Source organism: Ostrea edulis, chromosome 1 (genome assembly GCF_947568905.1).
Source record: "Ostrea edulis chromosome 1, xbOstEdul1.1, whole genome shotgun sequence".
NCBI lineage: Eukaryota > Metazoa > Mollusca > Bivalvia > Ostreida > Ostreidae > Ostrea > Ostrea edulis.
In genome coordinates, this window is record NC_079164.1 from 3,411,633 (window position 1) to 3,437,920 (window position 26,288).

Below are 26,288 nucleotides of genomic sequence, written 5' to 3' on the forward strand. Positions count from 1 at the left end.
TCAAAGTAATGCACTACATGGTGAACAGCTTCCTCAATAGCGCTTGGTTCCTTGTTTAACTCCACGTGTATTCTGGCATTGTTGTTATGCAGCCCCATCAGAAATCGCCTTAAAAGGTTTTCTTGCCTAGTCTATAGTCCTCTCTTTGGATATGCTTTATCATATAAGTGCTTCCGCTCTGCTGCATTTTCCTCGGCAGGTTATCTGTCTCAATGACATCAAACTTTTCATTTCTTGAATAAGGACTTGGGAGGTTACCGATGGTTTAAGTTGACCATAAACAAACTCAGCAGTCTTACCTTGTATTCTAGACAGTAACTGTTGTAATTTCTCATGTTCATCCCATTTATTAAGATTAGCGATGGACTCAAATCTGCTGTACCATACTTTCCACTGTTAACTGTCTGTAAAGGGAGGTAACTTGGCCCCATATGTCTCACTGTACCTTTCGTCCCTAATGATACTGGAGGCCTTCAAAGTAGAAGTACAACTTCTGTCATCTTCATCTTCTTTTAATGAGGACTCTGAACTAACCTCTCTCATAAGTTTATTACCAGATGTTCACTGTCGTTTTTCTCTTCTTGTTGCTCTGGAATTGGTGCTCTGCTGAGAATTCGAATGGCAAGGGTCAGTAGCATTATCCTGTAGTTTATTACTGATTTTTCCATTCATATTTTTCACTATTGACTTCATTTCAGTCATTGTTGTTGTCACTTCCTCAATGAGAGCTTTGAAAGTACCTACAATACTAGATTTCTCCATACATCTTTCAAATGGTCTCATCATCTTCTGGCTCTGACCGAGTAATTTTCTGTGCATACAATGGTAGTCGTGAACCGACGGATGCAGATCTCGGATGTGTAGACTTAGGGGTATTCCTCACTGATGGTATAATAAACCTTACCTCATCTTGACTGCTATAGTGAGCCTCTGCATTTACATCTCTATGCAAAACTGAGCTTACTATATAGGTATTACTGTTACTGACAAGAGGTGATCGTTTAGTAGGTGGGCCCTGGGCCGGGATTCATAAAGATGTTTAAAGAGACACTACAGCTCATTTTCCACATTTTAATAAAGTCTTTTTAAAACCATGTATTGATAAAATGCTAAATTTCATATCGATACTGACAATTTTGAACAATTGGGATGCATCAATTTACTCTCAACTGCGCTTTGAAGATCGTTCGGAATTCAAAGGTTTCTTCATGCTGACTCGGACTTTTGAATGCTTATTTACATCACGTGGTTTTGAATGACAGCAAAGGTGTTCTGTAGGAAATTATTTAAATTCCCCTTCAAGGGGGTCCACACTCAACTTTCAAGTATGAAATTATTCCCTGCTCCTTATAATAAGTAATTATAAATCATTATTTCAACAGAAACCTTCCATGTTCCCACTGACCGATGTTTTTACAACTAACACGTGTCGTGTTCAGATAAAAATAGCACTTACTTTTAAACGTGGTGTCTTCGCAGCTAGTCTCAATGGCAGAATTAGGGGGCCAGGATCCCCCTCCCTTTTTACCCCACAGATTGTGAATGAAAATCCAAATTTTGCACCAGAATGGCCGATTACTTTGGCTAATCTTTGACTTTCACACCCCTCTTCGGAAATCCTAGATCCGCCACTGAGTTACATGTGTTTCTCCGAGCTCTTTGTTTTCCAACGGTCATACTGATACCAAGGTAAATTTTATTTCACGTATGAGTTTTATCTCATTCTAATTTTACCTCTTTTCTCACAGAATCTGTCAAAATTCTAGATCTATCAACTACACTTTCTCTCTCTGGACGACATGCTGCACTGTTTACTGTCTATGCGCATGCGTCTGAAGACTGAAAGGAGGAGACTCGGTATTTTGTGTATAGGCCATCAAAAAGTATTAATTTTTACGTTAAAACGATAATTTTTAACTTTAGATAAGTGTTATTTTCGCAAAGTTCATACTTTCAACAATGCAACAAAAATTGAGAAAGCGCTGGGAAAATTGTCATTTCATGATTTTTGCGCAAAATGAGCTGTAGTGTCTCTTTAAGTTATGCTGAAGTATAAGAAATTTCTTAAATCAATAAAAATTACTTAAGTAATGCTAAGAATGAGTTTTTATCTTAAGTTTTATTCATAAAACAACTTAATTCTTAAATAATTCTTAAAAGTAAGTGTAGTCTGTAGCAGACTTAAGTTTTCAGAATTTCTTAAGTTCACAAATAAAATGGCTGCCAACATAGTTCACAGAAGGACTTTTAGAGAGAGAAAAGACTATTTACAGCAGTACAGTGTTCGTGAGCTTGTCCAACGTTTTCGTCTTGATTCCGGTGGAATCCTTTTTGTGGAATCACTTATTCGTGAACAAATATCTAGTGGCTCTCGGCGTAATATGGCATTATCCTCGCTTCAGAAAGTTCTTCTTACTTTAAGGTTTCTAGCTACGGGCAAAATGCAGCTGTGCAACGGCGATGACATGTGTGTTTCTCAGCCAACTGTCTCACGGGCCATTACCGTAACACTGGCAAGCCTTACCTCCCCTCTCATGATCAGTCGGTTTGTACAATTTCCATCTAGCGCAGCAGAAATTAGAAGGAACCAAGAGTCTTTTCATGCAATTGCAGGGTTCCCAGGGATAGTAGGCGCCATCGATGGAACCCACATTCAAATAATTCCACCACACGACACCCCTACTAACGTTTTCGGAACATATTCTTTATTGGTGTTAAGTAGAGCGTAATATCAAAGACTATGAATGAAATATAATCTCGCTGCTCCGAGACTCCAACGCGAGCGACCTGAGACCCGGTGAATTTTCTACCGGATATGGATGTGCTTTAAGGAATTCCAGTGTTAACATAAGTGTCAATTAGAAATTATGGTATATTGTGCTTTATTTGTTTCTGCAATATATATATCTACGTATCAATGCATTATTTTCTTAATGCCATCAGCTAATAAAGCTTAAATAATATTTATATAGCACCCTTTTCATACACTATGTACGCTCAAAGGTGACCAATTATGGATTGTTTTAAAGTGGAGGGAAAGCAACAATAAATGGAAATTAGAACATGACTAGATGTTGTACAATGCATGTATATATATATAGTAACCATTGCCAAAGTATATAATGTACCAGTGATAATTTTAAAAGTTGATCACAAAACTGCAAAGGACATCAGGGGACAGTGCATTGTATTTAACAGGATCCTCTCCTTAAATTGTTAACCAAGCTATACACTGCATGCAGATAATTATGTTTCTTAAAAAATTGTTATAGCATTTAAACATCTTTTTATGCATGGTTGTATATGTACATGTAACAGAACTTATGAAGTACATGTATATGTGTTCAGTGTTTTATTATGTAAAATCTACTTAGGAGTACAACTACATTTACAAATTATGTACATGCATACAAAGACATAAACACAATTTCTACCTCAAAACTTTTATCAGATACAAGTAAAAAAAAAAATTTAAGATTATAAGAATAAAGCTAATAATTATACATGTAGCAGATCTTAGAAATATTTTCAAGAAGAGATAAATTATTGTTTATGCTATCACTTTGCCTGTATTTCTGTCTTGGTTGAGTAAATAGTACACTTGCAGATGATACACTGTTTCATGGAATACTTTCATATTACATATTTTGTTACATACTAAATAACTGCATGATTTTTTTTTCCTTTTAGAAGTCATATGTTTTAATTGCTGCCCATCAAATAGTACAGTGTCTTTGTGTAAATTGTAAGTATTCAGTGTCTTAGTATAAATCGTAAGTATTTTGAAGCATGATGTTACATTTCGTTTATTATGTCTCCCCTCTTCCAGGGGGATCGAGCACAGGCACTTGTTTCATACATGAGTCCCCCCTCCTTAATAATACCGGTATTATTAAGGAGGGGGACTCATGTATGAAACAAGTGCCTGTGGGATCAAGACATATTGTTTTTGTATTTTCTGTCTGTCACAAATTCTTGTGAAAGCTTCTCCTCCTATATGGCTTATCCGATAGACTTGAAACTTTGTACAATGCTTTATTTCAATATGTAGATGTGCATATTGTTGGGACGGGATGATCCAGTTATTTTCCTATAAGTTATAGTGGATCTAAGAGGGGTGGAAGATGTTTAAATAGCTTGTGAATGCTTTTCCTCTGATATGGATTATCAGAGTTAGACTTAAACTTTTCACAATACTTCAATGCCGGTTGCAGATTGGCATATATGGTAGGGATAGGAGGATCCAATTGTTTTCTTAAAATCTAAGGGGTGGAGGGTATAAAACAATTTGTGAACACTTCTATAAAGCTTATCGGAGTTCATAAATGCTTATATGCTTCTGCTCATGCTTTCTCCTAGCTCCATACCATACCATACAGTACAATAAGGGGCAGTTTCATTTGAAGAACTTCCAATTTGGGTATCTCAGGGAGACATTTGTATTTCCTAATAAACAATATTTAGTTTCAAATTGTGATTGTGGTATTTTTGTTTCTCTTCTATAAAATGTTAATTATATTTAATATCTATTTTGAAACAAAAAAATCATAAAATATATATGTAAAGTTATAAATAAGATTTTTCTTTCTGGTAAAATAGGCATAGTGTATATGCAGTGTAGATAGAAATAAATCACATAGCAAAGAAAAATTCCAAATCTATTTTAGCTCACATGAGCTGAAAGCTTGAAAGAGCAATTCTGATCAATTTTTGCTGTCATCAGTCCATCTGTACAACCTTTTCAACTTCTTCTCCAGAACCATAGTGTTAATTTCAGCCCAACTTGCCACCCTTCACAGGGGAAATGATCACAAAATAGGGTGGGGTCATTAAAAGTCTTCTCATGAACCACAGGACCAGAAGAGCTGAAATTTATATGTAAGCTTCCTGGCATAGTGTAGATTCAGATTTATTAAAATCATGACCCCCTAGGGATAGGATGGGGCCACAATAGGGGATCAAAGTTTTACATGCAAAGGTATAGGGAAAATCTTTTTAAAATCTTCTCAAGAACCACTGGGCCAGGAAAGCACAAATTTACAAGAAAGCTTCCTGACATAGTGCAGATTCAAGTTTGATAACATCATGGCCCCCAGGGGTAGGATGGGGCAACAATTGGGGAGCAAAATTTCACATACAAATATATAAGGAAAATCTTTTAATTTTTTTTAAAGAATCACTGGGCCAGAAAGTCTTACATTTATGTCAAAGCTTCCCAACATAGTGCAGATTTAAGTTTGTTAACTAAGTTTGTTAAAATTATCCCCCCCCCTTCAGGGGAAGGGTGTGGCCACAATAGGGGATCAAAGTTTAACATACAAATATATAGGGGAAATCTTTTTCTCAAGAAACATTGGGACAACGAAATTTACATTTACATGAAAGCTTCCTGACATAGTGCAGATTCAATTTTGTAATAATCATGGTTATGGGGTTAAGTTGGGGGCCACAATAGGGATGAAAGTTTTACATGCAAATATACAAGAACAATCTTTAAATATGGGCCAAGGTAACTCATGTGAGCAATGTGGTCCATGGGCCTCTTGTCTTTAATGCTATTGATACTAAATTGAAACTGAATAGATATCGAGAACGAGTAATTAAGACAAAAGTTAAAAAGTAGACATTAACGGCAAACTAACAACTCAACTGTATGACAAACGGGATGATTTCAGCTTCTCCATCGTCAACTTCCCACATTTATGTAGCAATATTCCATTATCACCTGCATATGGTGTTTATATATCTCAACTGATTCGATATACAAGAGCTTGTTCTGGGTATAGTCAGTTTTGAAATCGAGGTAAGCTACTGACAAACAAGTTGATGGTACACGGATTTCAACAGTCTCGATTGAAGTCAGCATTTCGCAAATTCTATGGTCGTTATAACGATCTAGTTCGTCAATACAACCTCGCATTGTGTCAAATGCTGTCTGACGTGTTTCATACTGATTGTTAAGCCGTTCTTGGCACACTGATTTTGACTGCGGATAACTCCGTTTACCTGATCAGGATATGGGGCTCACGGCGGGTGTGACCGGTCAACAGGGGATGCTTACTCCTCCTAGGCACCTGATCCCACCTCTGGTGTGTCCAGGGGTCCGTGTTTGCCCAACTATCTATTTTGTATTGCTTGTAGGAGTTATGAGATTGATCACTGTTCGTTATCTTCACCTTGCACAATCAATCAGTATTCATATTTGATACTGGAAAATAAAATTTAGATAGCTTATATTGATCATTGTGAATATTTTTTTCTTTCTGAGATTCATTTTGAGGAAATAGCTGATGTGCAGTGTACATTCCTAAATGAATTCATCAGTTTACATTAAGGATCTACCTTCAAATCCTGTAATCTGGGATGCTCTAAAGTACATGTCAGACTAAAGTTATAAAAATAACTTCCAAGAATTTTTAAGAAATTGTTATAACTTTAAAATGTATGTATATATACTGATATTGAATTAAATTTTATAAAATTTCAGCATCTGATATTATGTATATATAGACATATTGTAAAGATTTTCCACTCTAAAGGTTTAATTTCTTTAAAAGGCTTAAAAAAAAAAAAAAAAAAAAAAAAAAAAAAACTTTTATGCAGATGCAGTGGTGTGACATTGTCTTACTTTCTGATCAATACATATAGAAAAGAAAACTATGTATATTTCAATAAATGTGGAAAATTTTCAACCATTGAATTTCCATTTATGAGCAGTAACTTGTACATAGTACTTCTTAACCAACTTTGATACTGTATAACTATAACTATACCTGCTTGCATGCATTGCAGAGCACAGCCGTAGTAATAATTCACATTTGCTGATGAATTGCTTTAGCATAAATAGTAAAATTGGTATGTTAAGTTTTAAATTTATGAAAATGCATATTAGGCTTTTTCACAGATATTTCGTAAGATATATAGAAAATATGTACATTAATATAATTTGTATAAATCCTGCTAATCTAGCTTCTTCCTAAGTGAGGTGTATGGCACGCCATATTTATATCTACCGGGTATTCCTATAAGAATTTCGTATATAATTTATGAAATATCTTCTATTTCTGATAAGATATCTAATAAATCTTATAAGATATATATCTCATATAATTTACAGTTTATAAAATATTTAAGATATATATTATAAATATCTCATATAATTTACAGTTTATAAAATATTTAAGATATATATTATAAATCATGAAAGATATCTCCTAAGCTTTATAAGATATCTTGTATATCAAATGATATCTTATCATGTTTAACAGATATCTTATAAAAAATAGAAGGTATTTTAAATTTATTTTAATGATATCTTATAAAACATAAGATATCTTAAATATTTTATAAGATTTCTCACAAGCTTTATAAGTTATCTTGCATATCTTATAAGATATCTCATAAACAATTTTAAAAAAAAATATAGCTCAAGCTTTGATATATCTTATAATATACATGCAAGATATCTTATATGTTTTATGAGATATCTTATAAAAGTAAATTCATATGATACATTATAAAGTTAACAAAATATAAAAATTCGTTTTTGAGATATTTCATAAAACATCTTATTAAGTTTGAGATATCTTTTAAAAAAGACATAAGATATATGTTTTATAAGATATCTTATGAAATATATCACATATATTTGTTAAGAAAAATATACAAAAATATATAAAGGATACAATTAATATATTTCATAAACTTTAGAAGATATCTTGTAAGTTTTATAAGATATCTTATAAAATTTATGAGATATCTTTAAAGAGGAATAAATCTAAAAATAGCATGCTATAGAAGTGTAGTAATAGTATCTAACAATAACATCAATTTCATTTTTTCTGTGATGATGATTTACTTATAATGTGATAAATTATTTTGTGCAGTTTATATGAGTCGCTGTTAGGGAGGAATCGCACATTTTCTTCACTAATTTTATTTTCAATGCAAAATATTCTTTTTTTTTTTTTTTTTTTTTTTGCAACCAATGCTGAAGATACCAATTTGTTAAAAATCCTTGACAAGAGAAAAAAAAAATCTTTTGTCCTGTGACTTGCCCACTCTACAAAATCCTAAATTGGGGAGGGAGAACTTTTCTCCTAAGTTCGAAAAACTTCTTGATTTCGTAATTCGGTGTAGGGGGGGGGTGTTAAAAACTTACTACCAAAGATAAATTTTTAATACAAATTCTCCATCAATACATGTTTGCAATTCTGTCTTTACCCTAAATACCACTATAAATGAAAATGGAAGAAAGCAGTCACTCCAATTTCTTTATTTGCATATGTTATAAACAATGGAATTATTACCGTTGATACATGTCTATTACAGTATATAGAAAATGACTATAGCTTTGGCAGATTTATTTCCGGTTTCCTTCACTGCGGAATTTGACCTCACCTCTAACCTTTTAATGGGTCAAAAAACATTTACTTGGCGACAGCGGATATCCCTCCAAACGTTGGTTATTGACTCCTTTTCTGAGACCAAACCAACCATCGCAGTTGAATTACAACAGGTAAAATTTTTAAAAATCTTCTTTCATACACACGATGCATGCACACCTTTCAATATTCTAAATAAACATGATAAACTAGTCTTCGCTTTTTTCGCATCCACATTTCCCTCTTGGTATAAATAAAGTCTGATTGGTGTAAAATTTAGTTCGAACCTTAAGCGCCCCCCTATTTGAGAAACAATCGGGTGGATCCAACAGTTTCCAAATTGAGGGGTGTAAACATGAAACCAAATAAAAACCACTGTAATATTTGGTTTTATTACTATTAGTAGTATTAGTATTATTATTCCAATTTACATTTATTGTAAATTTTCTCCTCTTTCTTGCATGTATTGTTTAAAAAATGGGGGGGGGGGGGGGGGACTTGTGGGATTGACAAAATAAGAATGTAAAATGTTTCAACATATAAATCATATATACTGGCACCTTCATAAATTGAAATCAAATGCAGACACTGCATCATGGACATGGATAATCTTAGTTAGGTAACGTCAAATTCAGAATATAATGTCACATAAATGTGATGGAAACAGCTGTCAATTCTTTAGACGGTGCAATTTCAGCTGACTCTTTTTGATTATTGCAATTCTTAGATTTTAAATTCCTTTTCTTGCATGTAATCTATAAAATAATAGTATATATATCTACTTTGATTGTTATATTTCACTGACATTGTAAATAAAGGGTACATTATTAATTATATTGTAAATAAAAGGGGGAGGGTGGTACATGTCACATGCACCTGACTGTCACATACTCAGGTAACATGTACCAGAATATATATTGATATCCAATATTTTATTAAACATAAAATTCAAACTTAAAAATTATTTCGATAAAAACATTAAGCATAATAATAAGTTGTGGGAAATTTTCTTTCTTTCTAATTTCTTTTTTAACAATTTGAAAATAGATGAACATTGACTATTGGTGCGGGTGGAAGATTTTTTTACTACAATAATTCATATGAAACATAATGCTTTTATGAAAGTTTTGTCGTTCCTGGCACAGTGGTGTTTTTTTTTTTTTTTGTTTGTTTTATTATTAACAATTAATGCCTACAATGGGGATTTACTATAGAAGTCTTCTGAATGATTTTTGTTTGTAATTCTCATCCAATATATTATGCTTCTCAAATAACAATTGGTCATACTTAAAACATGCCCCCCTTCTCTCTCAAGTCTCTACACATAATGATATCAATATTAACATCTATAACTTGATTGTTGTATTCATGTGATTTATTATGTGTACAACAACCAATTTTTAAAAATACCCAAACCAGTCAAAAAGATTTTAACATACTGATTTATAGAGCTCACAAGAAAACAAGATCTGTGGTGGAAAGGAGGATCGGACAACTGAAGAAGCGCGATTTCATGTACTACATGGTGAAATCCGCTTGTCACCCGAGAAGGCATGTCAGGTTATTTTGTCCTGTGCCATTTTAAATAACATTGGCAAAGATCGATGCATTCCACAAGATCATGAAGATGATGGTGAAGATCAACAAGTTAATGTACATGTACCACACATATTTAACAACAATGGCAATGATGGTCTGAGATACCGACAACAGTTTGCAGAGACTCACTTTTGAGTTGCATTGGGAGTTGTGTATGTATTGACTGCATGTATGTAACTAGAAGTTGAAGAGTGGATCATTAAAGTACAAAATAATGAAAATGATTAGATATACATGTACTTCTCTATAAATATTTAAACCTCATCATGCATGACCTTGGGGTATATACCATTTTAATCAAATGATGTAATGATGCTTGTGTGGGTTGTGGTGGTATACATTAAACAACAACACCAATCAATGTTTAACACATATGATTTAATTTATATTTTCTTCCAGCTCTGAACATATATATAACATTTACAAACACACACACAGATATATATATATATATATATATATATATATATATATATATTCAATAAATTCTTTTTTCTTGGTATCAGGGTAGAATAAAGTAAAAAAAAAAATAAAATTCAATACTCTATAGCGCTTTCGCCCTGCGGGCTCAGCAGTAGATTTTTAAACAATGTAAACAAGTTCCATTATGACGTCATCCTCGTGACGTTATGTGGGCAACGTCAAACATAATACAGTCATGATTGTGACGTCAATTTACAATCAACACTTTTACTTTAACAGTGCTTATAAATGATAGATTATAAATGAACTTCAAATTTGGCTACTGATTTACTATATGGTATATAATTGACAAGAGGCCCATGGGCCACATCGCTCACCTGAGTCACCTTGGCCCATATCTGAAGACTTTCCATATATATTTGCATGTAAAACCTTGGTCCCTATTATGGCCCAAACTACCCTTTGCAAACTTGAATCTACACTATGTCAGAAAGCTTTCATGTAAATGTCAACTTCTTTGGCCCAATGGTTCTTTTAAAGCTTTTTTCAATATTTGCATGTAAAACTTTGACCCCCCCCCCCCACTTGTGGCCCCATCCTACCCCCCCCCCCCCCCGCCCACCCCCCGGGGACCATGATTTGAACAAACTTGAATCTGCACTATGTCAGAAAGTTTTCTTGTAAATATCAGCTTTTCTGACTCAGTGGTTATTGAGAAAAAGATTTTAACTATATATTTGTATGTAAAACTTTGATCCCCCTTGTGGCCCCATCCTACCCCCGGAGCCCATGATTTGAACAAACTTGAATCTGCACTATGTCAGAAAGTTTTCATGCAAAAATCAGCTTTTCTGGCTTAGTGGTTCTTGAGAAGAAGATTTTTAAAGTTTTTCCCTATATATTTGTGTGTAAAACTTTGATCCACCCCTTGGGGTCCCATCTTATCCCCGGGGGCCATGATTTGAACAAACTTGAATCTGCACCATGTCAGAAAGTTTTCATGTAAAAATCAGCTTTTCTGGCTTAGTGGTTCTTGAGAACAAGATTTTTAAAGATTTTTCCTATATATTTGTATGTAAAACTTTGATCCCCTATTGTGGCCCCATCCAACCCCAGGGGCCCATTATTTGAACAAACTTGAATCTGCATTATGTCAGGAAGCTTTCATGTAAATCTCAGCTTTTCTGGCTTAGTGGTTCTTGAGAACAAGATTTTTAAAGATTTTTCCTATATATTTGTATGTAAAACTTTGATCCCCTATTGTGGCCCCATCCAACCCCAGGGGCCCATTATTTGAACAAACTTGAATCTGCATTATGTCAGGAAGCTTTCATGTAAATCTCAGCTTTTCTGGCTTAGTGGTTCTTGAGAACAAGATTTTTAAAGTTTTTCCCTATATATTTGTATGTAAAACTTTGATCCCCCCTTGTGGCCCCATCCTACCACCGGGGGCCATGATTTGAACAAACTTGAATCTGCAATATGTCAGGAAGCTTTCAGTTAAATTTCAGCTCTTCTGGCCCAGTGGTTCTTGAGAAGAAGATTTTTAAATGACCCCACCCTATTTTTGCATTTTTGTGATTATCTCCCCTTTGAAAGGGACATGGCCCTTCATTTGAACAAACTTGAAAGCCCTTCACCCAAGGATGCTTTTGGCCAAGTTAGGTTGAAATTGGCCCAGTGGTTCTGGAGAAGAAGTCGAAAATCTGAAAAGTTTACAGACAGACAGACGGACGCCGGACAAAATGTGATCAGAATAGCTCACTTTAACCTTCAGTTCAGGTGAGCTAATAGATTTATCTTATTCGACTATTACTTTAAAAATTATAGACTGAATATAAACTTAACGTCATAAGAATATTCAAAAACAGAATGCAAAAAACATAAAATAATAACAAATATTAAATCAATGCAATGCAAAGCATACCTATGTGTGACAAAGAACCTTTACTAAATACTAATCTAGATACAAACAAGAGGTACTGTGAGCAATGCTCACTAAGAATACCCCCCGCTTACCCCAATCTCCCAAAGGGTGTTGGTAATAGGTATACACTACCTCATTTCTGAGTGTAAAAAACAAATGGCATGACAAACCGAACCATATTGCTACTTCGATGTCCAGTGCACGTGACCTTTGACCCCAAAATCGATAGGGAACATCTTCATCCCATGGGTAGTCCATATGTATGATATGGAAAGGATAACACTTTAGAGCCCGGAAACCATATTGCTACTTCAATGTCCAGTGCGCTTGACCTTTGGACCCCAAAATCGATAGGGAACATCTTCATCTCATGGGTAGTCCATATATATGATATGGTGATGGTAGGTGGAAAGGATAATGCTTTAGAGCCCGGAAACCATTGTGTCTACAGACGGACGGACAACCCGATTCCAGTATACCCCCCCCCCCCCCCCCCCCCCAACTTGTTGCGGGGGTATAATGAAAATGCATTGTAGTTGAATACTAATCGAACACTCCAAAATTCACACATAACATTCGCACTTTATCTCTGATGTCTATTGCTGCAGTTTGGGGACTGTTTCCTTTATCTGGCCTCTCTGACATCTCATCATTAGAATCTACATCTGTTTGAGTATTTATATCGCAGGACTCTAAAATGCCACCTACTTCCAAGTTTTGTACCCTTTTCTTCTTATGTGCTCTTGATCCATACATTGTGATCCTATGGGTTCATTTCATTGGATCCTAGGTAAAATTTATGGAATGTGCGGATGCTACACATTGAACTGCTTCAGTCTGTCAGGATGGTGCAGTTCAAAAATTGATAAATAATTAATTGTTTTTCTGACACCAGGTACTATTTAAGTACCAAAATAAAAATTGAATACAATATCCCTTTTAACACAAGATAAATTAAATAACCTTCACAAAATAGCTTGAATTAATTCATTCTCTCTAAATTTCTCCTAAAATAGATTCAGAATTCAGTAAATTAACAACAATTACTTTTGTAAAGTCTGCATGATTCAGAGATAACTCAGTATGTGACTTTGAATAAAATTACATCAACTACTTGCAATATTTAACAAAATTGATAGATCACATTTCCAAATTATGGAAATATGTGATCTCTTAATCCCTTAACATTTCTTATCAATTTCAGTCAGTTTTAACCGAAAAAATATCCAAATGAATAAATAAACTTACATCTTAAAACTTTAGCTAAATCCCAAACGTTTCTCCAAACCTCAAAGTTGCAGACTAACTAAAAATTAACGAATTTGTTTTATTTATACTCCATTAAAATCCGTTTAACCAATTCACTCAAAAATTTCATCTAATTACAGTAAACGGAAAACGTCTCATGCAACATAGTTCTATTGTTGAATCTCATAAATAATATCTATTATGCAATTTTAAATACTACATTTCATTCAACCTCTCATGTATCAACATAAATATATAGTTTTGTTTACTTAAAATGTCAACATGCTGAAATTCACCGGGCATGAATATTAATAAAGGTGAAATCTTAAAACAGCAATTTGACCCAGAAGTAGAGGTCAACTCATGAACTACAGATAAATACAAAAGAATGGGATTAAAATAATGCATCTACCTCAACGATACTAAAACTGCATCAAACAGTCATGGAATGAATCAGTAAGTGTATCAATAACAATATTTACTTGTAACAGGTTAAGACATGTCTTTTCATCAATCTAGCGATAAATAAAATAACACTCCTAAAACTCTTCTTTTTTTTTTTAAAAGTACCTTAGCATAACTTGGTATTGCATAAAATGTTTCCTGTAATTTACAATCATAAAACATTAAGAATGAATTAAATTCACTTAAAGCACTTAGGGACCGTCTCAAAATATTAGGATGTATAACAATTCAACATAACTCTACAATAACTATTTGTAAAATAATTGGATCCCCTGTCCCTATAATATGCACATCTACAAATGTCAATGAAGCATTGTCCAGAGTTTCAAATCTATCGGACAAGCCATATGGGATAAGTGTTCACAAGCTATTTAACATCCTCCACCCCTCTTAGATCCACTATAACCTTTAGGAAAAAATGGATACCCCTGTCCCTACAATATTCACATATAGAAATGGAAATGAAGCATTGTACAAAGTTTCAAGTCTATCTGATAAACCATATAGGAGGAGAATCGTCCACAAGATTTTGTGTCAGACAGACAGACAGACAGATGGAAGGAATGTACAAAAATAATGTTTCCCCCTGAAAGAGGGGAGACAGAATAACTACATATAAATACTCCTAGCACTGCAACTACACTGTATATAAAATACAACTTCAAAAACAGTTTTCCCAAACCAATAATAGACCTGATCGACAATATACTAGAAATCTGGATCTCTCTAACTCCAACATATTATATAAAATTATTGTATCAGTCTCTACCCAAGCGAGTTCGAACCGTTCTTGCAGTCAACAAATGCATTACTAAGTACTGAAATTTTGGGGCAAGTATACTTATATTGGATTTTAAGATACATGGCCATGACTATGCTCATTATTTCAGCTTACTTATCACTTCAGCCATTTCGTGACTTTTAATTTGGCACGTGACTGTATATACATAAAAGCACAAAGTTTCAACAACAACTGATACCTTGAAGTGACGGACCCATAACACAGATACAAGGTCAAATACATAAAGTGATACAAAGTACTAAAATTACAACAAAACAAACAACCAGATAGTCCAAAACGATACTAAGTACCAAGTTCCAACAACATCGAGTATATATATGTATATATATGTGTATATATATATATATATATATATATATATATATATATATATATTATATCTTAGGGATGGCAATCCAATAAAATTACATTATTATAACCACAACTCGTTCCGACAGATGAACCGGTTAATCGTATCAAAATATATATTTTGTGACTTCAATTTCAAAAAGACAATACAACAAACCAGTAAGGCCTTTTATTTTTAATGATTTGCTTTACAGATCCGCCGCACCGACTTTTTGATATGTTGGGAAAAAAATAAAACGGGTTTTCACTCCTTTTTATGTTCCCGACGATGGTATTTTTCATTCATTTTTACAAAAAAGAAACAAAAATTAGATTCTGCTAGGCTGGATATTTGGATAGACACCTTCGCCGAATCTCGGGACAGTCCTTCATAATATTCATGTGTGAAATATCAAGTCAACTTCAGCCGGTGCTAACAATTATTCTGCACTTTAGTAACAATACTATTTGCTTCCAATAAGTTATCTGTTTATGAAACTAACATCTGATTAGTATTAGTTATATGCATTGCATACCATTTTTATTTGTACGTAAATCCCAAAATAAAAACAACCACTTGTTTTTATGGCATCCATGACATATATTGGGTTGCACTAATCATCTAAACAAGTATATCCCTACCTGGCCTAACTAAGCATACAGTTTGCCATGGATACAATTTTAAATTCTTATTTACGAATTTTGAAGATATATTCTTCATAATTTTGCGTAATTCTTCATTACTGAAGGCGGTTGAAAACATTAACACAAATTAATGAATCTATTTATTCACTGTATGAAAATTTGTCTACCAACAATGAGTTGATCTGACCTATATGAAATTCTTAATTTTTAAATGACAGTTGACAGGCTTTATGAATTTTATTCATAACTTCATCTAACTTTATAAATAAGACTTTAAAACTTAAAAAGTACATTTTTAGACAAAAAATGTGCTTGGTAAGGTAAGTCTTGACTTTGGTACTTCAGGTGATTAGTGTGTCCTTATACATATATGTACATCATGGATGCCATGTTTTGAATGGAACAAGAGGTACTGTGAGCAATGCTCACTAAGAATACCCCTGCTAACCCCAATCTCCCAAAGGGTGTTGTTAATATATATAAATTGCTTCTTTCCCGAGTGAAAAAAGAAAGGGCATGATAAAACCTTGCGTAGTCTCTTCGCCAGGAGTGTGCTTGGCCTTTGACCTCAAATTCGATAGGGAACATCTTCGTCCCATGGGTAGTCCATATGTATGATATGGTTACCGAAAGGGTAACGTTTTAGAGCCCGGAAACCATTGCGTATACAGACGGATGGACAGACAACACAATTCCAATATACGATATAAAAACGAATTTTATTTTGGGCTTTACACTACATAACTAAATGGTAAACAATGGATATTTGATTGTGATCGAAAGTTTCATTATCCAGAACGAATATTTGATTTGCCATTTTTGTTCAAAACAAGATGTGTTTGTGAAACACAAATGCCCCGATAATGGCCAATTCCAAAGGTGGCCAAGGCCACAAGGACAAATATCTTGGTACCAGTAGAAAGATCTTGTAACAAGAAATGATCAAGCGCTATATGAAATCTCTAATATTTACCATTTAGTAGTTATGACCAATGTCAATGTTTTTAAAAGTAGGTCAAATGTCAAGGTCAAAAGGGTTTGAACCCATGGAGAGGTCTTGTCACAAGGAATACTCATGTGAAATATCAAAGCTCTAGCTCTTACTAAGTTATCAAAAAGTTATTAGCAATGTTAAAGTTTCAGACAGAATGAAAGAATTAAGGAATTACAGAATAACAGGACAAAAAAAATATGCCCCCTCCCCCTCCCTCGATCTTCGATCTCGGCGGCATGAAAATATTTTCATCAACAACAGCTGAGGACAGGCGACTTCTCAGGGGTTTTTTTTATGACGAGAAATTTCTTTTGAAATATTTCCATGCATGTGATGTCGAAAAGTGCAGCATGTTCAATTACAAATCGAGGAGTGCAGATCCATACTACATTACGTAAAACAGTTTACAGTCCACGATAATGTTTAATAAAGTTTTCAACACTGATTTTATTTTCATTTATGCACGATCAAAGAAACACGGGAGGGTTGGAGCAGTGAAGCGGAGTTCAAACAGTAATTGGCACATTTCCTCACGTACCACTAATATCTTTGATTACCTCCAAAGTAACCAATTAGATGTGTGAAAATGCAAATATATCACTATGTAGGGCTTTTAGAAATGGAGTGGAATTTTTTTTAGTAAAAGATACATTCAAATATACTCATTTTAAAATCTTTTTCTCTCGATTAACGTATTACAGATTTTGCAACCGATTACCACCGTTCTGACCGAGTAATCGGTTACCACCGTTCTGACCGAGTAACCGGTTACCACCGTTCTGACCGAGTAACCGGTTAGCTGATTAAAAATTGCCATCCCCAATATATCTCTTTTTCTACAAGGATATTTGGACTATCTGTCTGAAATACTTTTAAAGAGAAATACTGGCAATGAAATATGTATGAGATTGTTACACAAAAATACTATATGAGAAAGACTTCATTCATAACTATATAACATAAATTTTAAAATTTTCTAAATCACAACATTAATAAAATTCAAAGGAAAAATATATATAAACAACAAGTAGACTTTGAATACAAATGGATAATCAAGTAAAGCTACATCACAATTAAATGTACATTCAACATGCAGGGTATACAACAACACAGAGATTCCATTCCTCCTCACAACATTTACCATCCTTAGAAAACAGGTACAACAGTGTTGTTCTCGATAATTACTTTACCATATTTCTATCTGGAAAAAAAGAGATACAAATTCAGAAGTTTCTTTAGAAATACTTTAATATTTATATTGCCAGTAAGATTAAATGAATAGATCTATTAATTCAATGTTATGACTATACTTTCCAGTGGCAGATCTTGGATTTTCTTAATTTTTTTAAAGGGGGGGGGGGGGGCCATTGGCTGTGGAAAAATATTTTGAGGCTTTTAAGGTTACTTTTTGAGTTATTCTGGCTATATGTTTGATATAAGATCAAGGAATACTTCATTTGTTCATCTCTATACACTTAATTGTTATAGGAGTTATGAGATTAATCACTGTTCATTATCTTTGCCTTTCACTTGTTTGTATGTTTAATATAAGTGTCAAATCTTTGATATATCATGGTCGAACACTATCATCGGGGACCATGAATTGCACAAACTTAGATCTATTCTATGTCAGGAAGCTTTTATGTAAATTTGAATTTTTCTGGTTTAGTGGTTCTCGAGAAGATTTTGAAAGATTTTCCCTATATATTCCAATGTAAGACTTTGATCCCCTATTGTGGTCCCACCCTACTGTCGGGGACCATGATTTTCAGAAACTTGAATCTGCACTATGTCAGGAAGCTGCCATGTAAAATTTGAACGTTCCTAGCCTAGTGGTTCTTGAGAAAATAATTTCCATGGGCCACATCACTCACCTGAGTCACCTTGGCCCAAATCTGAAGACTTTCCATATATATTTGCATGTAAAACCTTGGTTCCTATTATGGCCCAAACTACCCTTTGCAAACTTGAATCTACACTATGTCAGAAAGCTGTCATGTTCTTTGGCCCAATGGTTCTTGAGAAGAAGATTTTTAAAGCTTTTTCCTATATTTGAATGTAAAACTTGACACCCCCCCCCCCCCCCCCCCCCCCCCCCAGGGCCATGATTTGAACAAACTTGAATCTGCACTATGTCAGAAAGTTTTCATGTTAAAATCAGCTTTTCTGACTCAGTGGTTATTGAGAAAAAGATTTTAACTATATTTGTATGTAAAACTTTGATCCCCCTTGTGGCCCCATCCTACCCCCAGGGACCATGATTTGAACAAACTTGAATCTGCACTATGTCAAAAAGTTTTCATGTAAAAATCAGCTTTTCTGGCTCAGTGGTTCTTGAGAAGATTTTTCCTATATATTTGTATGTAAAACTTTGATCCCTTATTGTGGCCCCATCCAACCCCAGGGGCCCATGATTTGAACAAACTTGAATCTGCATTATGTCAGGAAGTTTTCATGTAAATCTCAGCTATTTTGGCTTAGTGGTTCTTGAGAAGAAGATTTTTAAAGTTTTTCCCTATATATTTGTATGTAAAACTTTGATCCCCCCTTGTGGCCCCATCCTACCCCCGGGGGCCATGATTTGAACAAACTTGAATCTGCACTATGTCAGAAAGTTTTCATGTAAAAATCAGCTTTTCTGGCTCAGTGGTTCTTGAGAAAAATATTTTTAAAGATTTTCCCTATATATTTGTATGTAAAACTTTGATCCCCTATTGTGGCCCCATCCAACCCCAGGGGCCCATGATTTGAACAAACTTGAATCTGCATTATGTCAGGAAGCTTTCATGTAAATCTCAGCTGTTCTGGCTTAGTGGTTCTTGAGAAGAAGATTTTTAAAGTTTTTCCCTATATATTTGTATGTAAAACTTTGATCCCCCCTTGTGGCCCCATCCTACCACCGGGGGGCCATGATTTGAACAAACTTGAATCTGCAATATGTCAGGAAGCTTTCAGGTACATTTCAGCTCTTCTGGCCCAGTGGTTCTTGAATGAGAAGAAGATTTTTAAATGACCCCACCCTATTTTTGCATTTTTGTGATTATCTCCCCTTTGAAAGGGACATGGCCCTTCATTTGAACAAACTTGAATCCCTACACCTAAGGATGCTTTTTGGCGAGTTTGGTTGAAATTGGCTCGGTGGTTCATGAGAAGAAGATGAAAATGTGAAAAGTTTACAGACAGACAGACAGACGGACGCCGGACAAAATGTGATCAGAAAAGCTCACTTGAGCCTTCGGCTCAGGTAAGCTAAAAAGATTTCCCTATATATTCAAGAATCACAACCCCCTTGGCACGCAAAAGATGGTTTCCCTGATTTTTGAAAAAGAGTAGGCTAACTGGGGGCCGTCAGGGAAACTCCAACACTCACAACAAAACCTATTTCAATTAGTTAACCGCTGTAAAATGGCCAAAATATTGTCAAAATGGTGTAAAACCATAATCAATCGATCAACATATATAATTATTCAAATGTAAAACTTTGATCCCCTATCGGGGCCCCACCCTACATCTGTTGGCTAGGATTTTGACAAACTTAAATCTGCTATGTCAGAAAACGTTCATGGAAATTTGATCTTTTCTCGCACTGTGATTCTTGAGAAGATTTTTAAATGACCCAACCCTATTTTTGCATTTTCTTGATAATATCCCCTTTGAAGGGGAATGGTCCAACATTTGCACAAACTTGAATCCCCTTCACCCATGGATGGTACCAAGTTTTATTGAATTTGGTCCAGTAGTTACGGATGCCTCTAAACTAATCATCTCTTTGGGTATGAAAGGTGAAGATAATGATCAATCTCATAACTCCTACAAGCAATACAAAATAGATAGTTGGGCAAACACGGACCCCTGACAGATCAGAGGTGGGATCAGGTGCCAAGGAGGAGTAAGCATCCCCTGTCGACCAGTCACACCCGCCGTGAGCCCTATATCCCGATAAATATATCAGGTAAACAGAGTTATCCGTAGTCAAAATCAGTGTGCCAAGAACGGCTTAACAATCGGTATATAACACCAGATACTCTGGCTGGAGTGCCAGAGGAAGAATAAGGTTGATTGAAAAGTTTAAAATCAAGGCAGCAGATATTAACTTTTAAAGAAGCTAAATGATTATTCTTTTACTATCATAGTATGATAGTCTTGCTGGGACGAAAAGTGTCCTTTTGAACATATGATATGTGTGCCCTCTCTAGATCCTAGAATTTACACTAAGCCAAGATTTACATTTATTTGTTAACATAGACTTGATCCATAATTAACGTAAAATGTTTGCAGATCTTAATTTTCTTCTTTGAAGAATGGAAATTATCCTTTCTGGGAAAACCCTGGACTGGTTGATTTTTTTTTTTTTTTTGCACACTAGTTGAAATTCAATCTGATTAAATTCAGATCTTTGATTCGGTCCATAATCAGACTGAGTTGAAATCATACCTTCAGTCCATCTAGACTGTTTACATAACAAGTTAAATAATTATTTGTATTTCTTTGCTGTCTTAAATCTTTCATCTATAGACACACTTTATTTTAGACATCATGTGACTTCATGAAATATAGTCAGCATTAATAGTGGAACTTATTTGACCTTTTTAACTACTTTTGCAAATTTTCATACCTTTTGCTTAGTTGTTATTTCTTAACAAGTTGGGTTTTTTTCCCCATGTATTTATTCCTAAAACTTTTAGTACTTTGAATAACTGTGCAGATATCCATACACATTGACTTTCAGGCCTTCTGTCAGTGGTCTACAGTTGTAACAACTTGACCATATCCGTAACCAACAATAAACACACCTCCGATATTGTAGCGGCTGAGTAGCTATACGCATGCCAATATATTCATCTGCTACAATACCGGAGGTGTGTTTATATATAGAGATGTCATTCATGGGCCATAATGCTTTCACAATTTTACACTTCTATGAATTCCTTGTAGTTTTTATCGATATTGTTGTGTCATGTATTTCTTCTGTAAAAACAAGTACTTTTTTGGCGGAAGTATTGAGACAGGAAGTCAACTGCAATTGCGGAATTAGAAAGAGATTCCGTGCGATTGCTATATGGCAATAAAGATACCGCTCGATGCAATGAAAATGGGTGGAAAGAGGAGAAGCACTGGGGATTGAAGAAATAAACCAGTATTACCTTTTTCTATTGGTTCCTTCCATTCTCCTCATGACATTTTGATCCCGTACTTACTAGTGCTTTACCATTTTGCATTGTTGTTTCGCTCTTACTCGTATCTGTTAGAAATAAAGTGAAATTGAATTGTATGAAGGTCTTATGTCACCTTGTATGTGTCTTTATGTCAAATTTATTCTAAATTCATCTCTGGTTCGTCAATAGTGGCGACCTTCACTCTGGTTTTCATTTTTATTCTCTGCCAGGAGAGGTCATGTTTCATTGTCATCTGTGGATGTTCTCTTATCTGTAGTCAAGAACAATGCAGGCGCTTCAATCAATGATTAAAGAAAATCATGCTTAAAAAGACCTCCTAGCGCAAACATCTATGCAGGTCGGTAAATAGCTAGTATATATAGCTAATGTTTATTGTTCATTATGCAAGTCCGAATTTAAAAATAAAAATTATTAAATAAAATTGTACTGATTAATTAATAATTGTTTCTAATTACACTACTTTATTTATTTGAGCCCATTTTTCTGTTGTACTCCCAACTTCGTCCCAAGGGTGAATGTTTATTTTGTTGATCGAATGAGAATATTTTGTCGATTTTAATCACACTTAATTTCATATTTTGTAACATTTACTGTTGGTGTGTGAACAATTCTGCTTTTTGGTTTATTTTGCTTCTCTGGATTTTTTTCTCAAAGAGCTCGAGTTTAGAAACTACAGATTCATAAGAATTGGTACAAATTTAGAAAACATATATCCTAATGAGCAGAGAGAGGAGGAGCATTGGGGATGGGACACATAAACACTAGAATTACCTTTTTCTATTAGTTGTTGGTTCTGTTCGTTTTCCGCCAGACATTTTGTGTCAGTATTCATTAAGGCGTCACCTTCACCCCTCTCCACTGCTGGCTCTCTCTGACTTGTATCTGTTAGAAATAAAGTGAAATTGAATTGTATGAAAGTTTTTGGGTTTTAAAACATGATTTCATATTCCTTTTCTAACATATATTATAACGAAATATGGTAACTGTTATAGTAAAACTCCTGGGCCAGCGAAAAACAGTTTGTTATACCAAGCTTCATTATATCCAGCAAAGATTTTTGTTATTTTCCTTACAGGGAAATAAATATCACTTTGCAAATAAACATGAATTCTGTGTACAGATAGTAACAAGTATCTCAGTCTTGTCTGCGTTTCAAACTTCCCAAACATCTACTATAGAACTCATGAAAATAAAACACAATCAGCTGGGGAGACAGCATCGCAATATGCTAAATATGCCCCATTCCCAAATATAACTGTAAACGTACATCATTACATGGCACTGCGGTACTTATTTCTGCTATGTCCGAGGTCACATAAAATCCATAGAATTTCATACCAGCAGACTTAAAGCTTGTATTAAGCTATGTTATTTTCATGTAAGCCACATGCAAGCAACCTATATGAAATAAACCAAAAAAATCATGTCTACAATATCTAAGAAGTTGTTCATGATTGATTGATTAATTGTATATTATTTAACGTCCCTCTTGAAAATATTTCACTCATATGAGACATCACCATGGCTGGTGAAGGGCTGCAAAATTTAGGCCTATGCTCGACGCTTATGGCCTTTGAGAAGGGAGGAATCTTTATCGTGCCACACCTGCTGTGACACGTACGAAACCTTGATTTTTGCGGTCTCATCTGAAGGAATGCCCCATTTAGTCGCTACTTACAACAAGCAAGGGATACTGAAGACCTATTCTAACCCAGATCCCAAAGAAACCTCTTCTGTAAGATGGGGAAACCCACCGAGTGCAAACTTTCCTAAGCTTTAACTGTTCTTTTAGAATGCTTACGAATCAATGTTTGTAATATTTGCAAGGTTTTCCACGAAATATTGTGTATCTTCAGCAATTAGTTTTCATGTGCTAATTTTTGTGTTTTTATTTTGGTTTATAGGAATTGTTGTGGTCTACATGAAATATAATGATTGTGAACCGAATGTCTACAATCTCCCAAAGGGTGTTGTTGTTAATAGGTATAAATTATCTCTTTCCTGAGTGTAAAAATATGGTATGCCTTTGTAGAAGAAAATGGAAGATACAGTCCAAACACAAATCCATGGTATAAACCTATAATTTTGACCTTGAGATCAAAGGTCAAGGTCATGAATGTACATGACACATAGTCTCATGGTGATACACCTATGTCTTGTGGTATGACTATGTCAAAACCCTATAATCAGTTTTGAACTTGAGGTCAATGTTCAAGGTCATATAGAGGTCATGAAGGTACCCGACACATCATCTCATGGTGATACACTCATGTGTCAAATATGGTATGCCTATGTCAAAGAACAAAGAAGTTATGGCCCGGACACGAATCCATTGTAAAAAACCTTTAATTTTGACCTTGAGGTCAAGGGTCAAGGTCATATAGAGGTCATGAAGGTACATTGTCTCATGGTGATCCACTTGTGTGCCAAGTATGGTATGCCTATGTCAAAGAACAAAGAAGTTATGGCCCGGACACGAATCTGCACAGACAGACAGAGTGATTCCTATATACCCCCCTGAACTTCGTTCGTGGGGGGGGGTGTATAAGAAGTCCCCCCCCCCCCCCAAACATTACCCTATATATTGTGCCTGTATTAAATGATCACCTGTGTGACACGACCAACGACCATGATTTTTACAACCTTTTCGTGTAATTTCACGTAATTTTAATTTTCTTTAACAACTGTACTGTCAATTACAACGCGATTTCCTACTTTTGATTTCAGTTGAGCATGACTATTCTGGGAATTAAGGCCGGTGTGTTTGAAGGTGTGAATTTCAACAAACTTTAGGAAGTGCGGGTAGATCGGAAATGAATCATAATACCATTATGATCAACAGGGTGAAAAATTGGCCCAATTGCGATATAAATCAGGTAAATATTGTGCTTAGGACTGAAATTTTAAATGGAGTATAGTATTTGCAATTTTCCTGAATGAGATACCCGAGGTTTCCAGAATCATGACTGGAACTAGCGGCTCACTTCGACAGATCCCGAGTATTTGACACATCCGAGTTCAAGAAAGTTGCTTGCCTAAGTTAAAAACTTAAAAGATTTGCTGTGCACAATGGATATTGTGATTTATTAAATGTTCTTCAAATTGAATAACATATTCCGAGCATATATTGTACAAAAGGAGACCCAAAACTTCATCACTTGCTTTCAAAATGTTCATAACTTTTAGAAAATTTGTATGCATTTCATAATTTAAATGACATTTAAATCTCGTGTAAATGTGTAATATGAAATGCATGCAAATTTTATCATTCTTAAACAGATTAAATGCAATTTTTGATGAATAATAAATTATGATACAACAAATTGTATTTTAGATTTTTAACTATACAGCATAATTATATTAATTTCAATTTACAACTATTAAAACCCTACCTGATATTCTTCTATAATCATGATAAATTCCAAATACATGTACAGTTTTCTCCATTGTACAAATTATTTCTGTATATTATTTGCGAAATTTCATGCATTTACTGTGGAAAATAGGCAACCTGTATTAAGACACCACCTATCCTATGTGACTTTTTTCCCATTCTCCATTGGACGGTCTCTTAATACAGGTCTGACTGTAATCGAATTGTTTAAACAAGAGGTCCACAGGTTTTACTGGTTGCCCGAGTATTATTAAAAGTATCTCTAGTCCCAAGGGTTATGAATTCTGTAATAATTTTCCTGTTCTGCATATCTAAGATAATTAAATTCTAATACTTGGTAACAGCTAGTATAAAACATCAAAGGCAAAGGCCTCAGAGTCAATTTGTCCACGATTTACAACATATAAAGCACCATCCTCTTCAATTTTCTTAATCTTTAAAGTATGGTAAAACAAAACGCACATTGGCTTCCTCAGAATATAATATATGTAGCATTAACGCAATATGACTAATTTGGACCCATCCTAGAGTCAAAACCCTGGTATTGCGAAATTCACAATTTTGGTACATCTTTTCCTAAATATGCATTCAGTTTTATACTGTAACAGCAAACTTAAAGAAGTCTTTCAAATGATGAAGACAATATTCACTATAATAACTTTGGACCCACTCTGGAACCAAAACCCTTACCCCTGGGATCATGAAATTTACAATCTTGGTAAAGGACTACCTACTCCTAAATATCTAGTATTCAGTTTCAATTTAGTGTCGACAGTATTAAGGAAGATATTTATTAATGTTTTACACATATACACTATATATAACAAGATGTCTGAGAGAGATAAATTAGTTACTGTTTTAAACATTTTATTGTCATAAGGTTTCAGTGATCAAGGATATTTT

General features: G+C 34.5%; 1 protein-coding gene across 6 annotated transcripts in view; it reads right to left on the reverse strand.

Moving 5' to 3' along the window:
• LOC125664562 (multiple epidermal growth factor-like domains protein 10) overlaps nucleotides 1-26,288 on the reverse strand; it is a 182,250-nt gene that overhangs the window by 132,349 nt on the left and 23,613 nt on the right. Inside the window, exons 6-8 of one of the 6 annotated variants that reach the window (XM_056151349.1) lie at nucleotides 22,763-22,873; nucleotides 21,959-22,056; nucleotides 15,482-18,015 (exon numbers count right to left, since the gene is read on the reverse strand). The exons of 4 other annotated variants lie outside the window; for them this stretch is intronic. In XM_056151349.1, coding sequence (XP_056007324.1) covers nucleotides 21,965-22,056; nucleotides 22,763-22,873 — 203 coding nt within the window. In that variant the 3' untranslated portion in view covers nucleotides 15,482-18,015; nucleotides 21,959-21,964. Of the gene's footprint in view, nucleotides 1-15,481; nucleotides 18,016-21,958; nucleotides 22,057-22,177; nucleotides 22,242-22,762; nucleotides 22,874-26,288 lie in introns of those variants that run through there. One more of the 6 variants, XM_056151358.1, reaches the window with a different exon arrangement.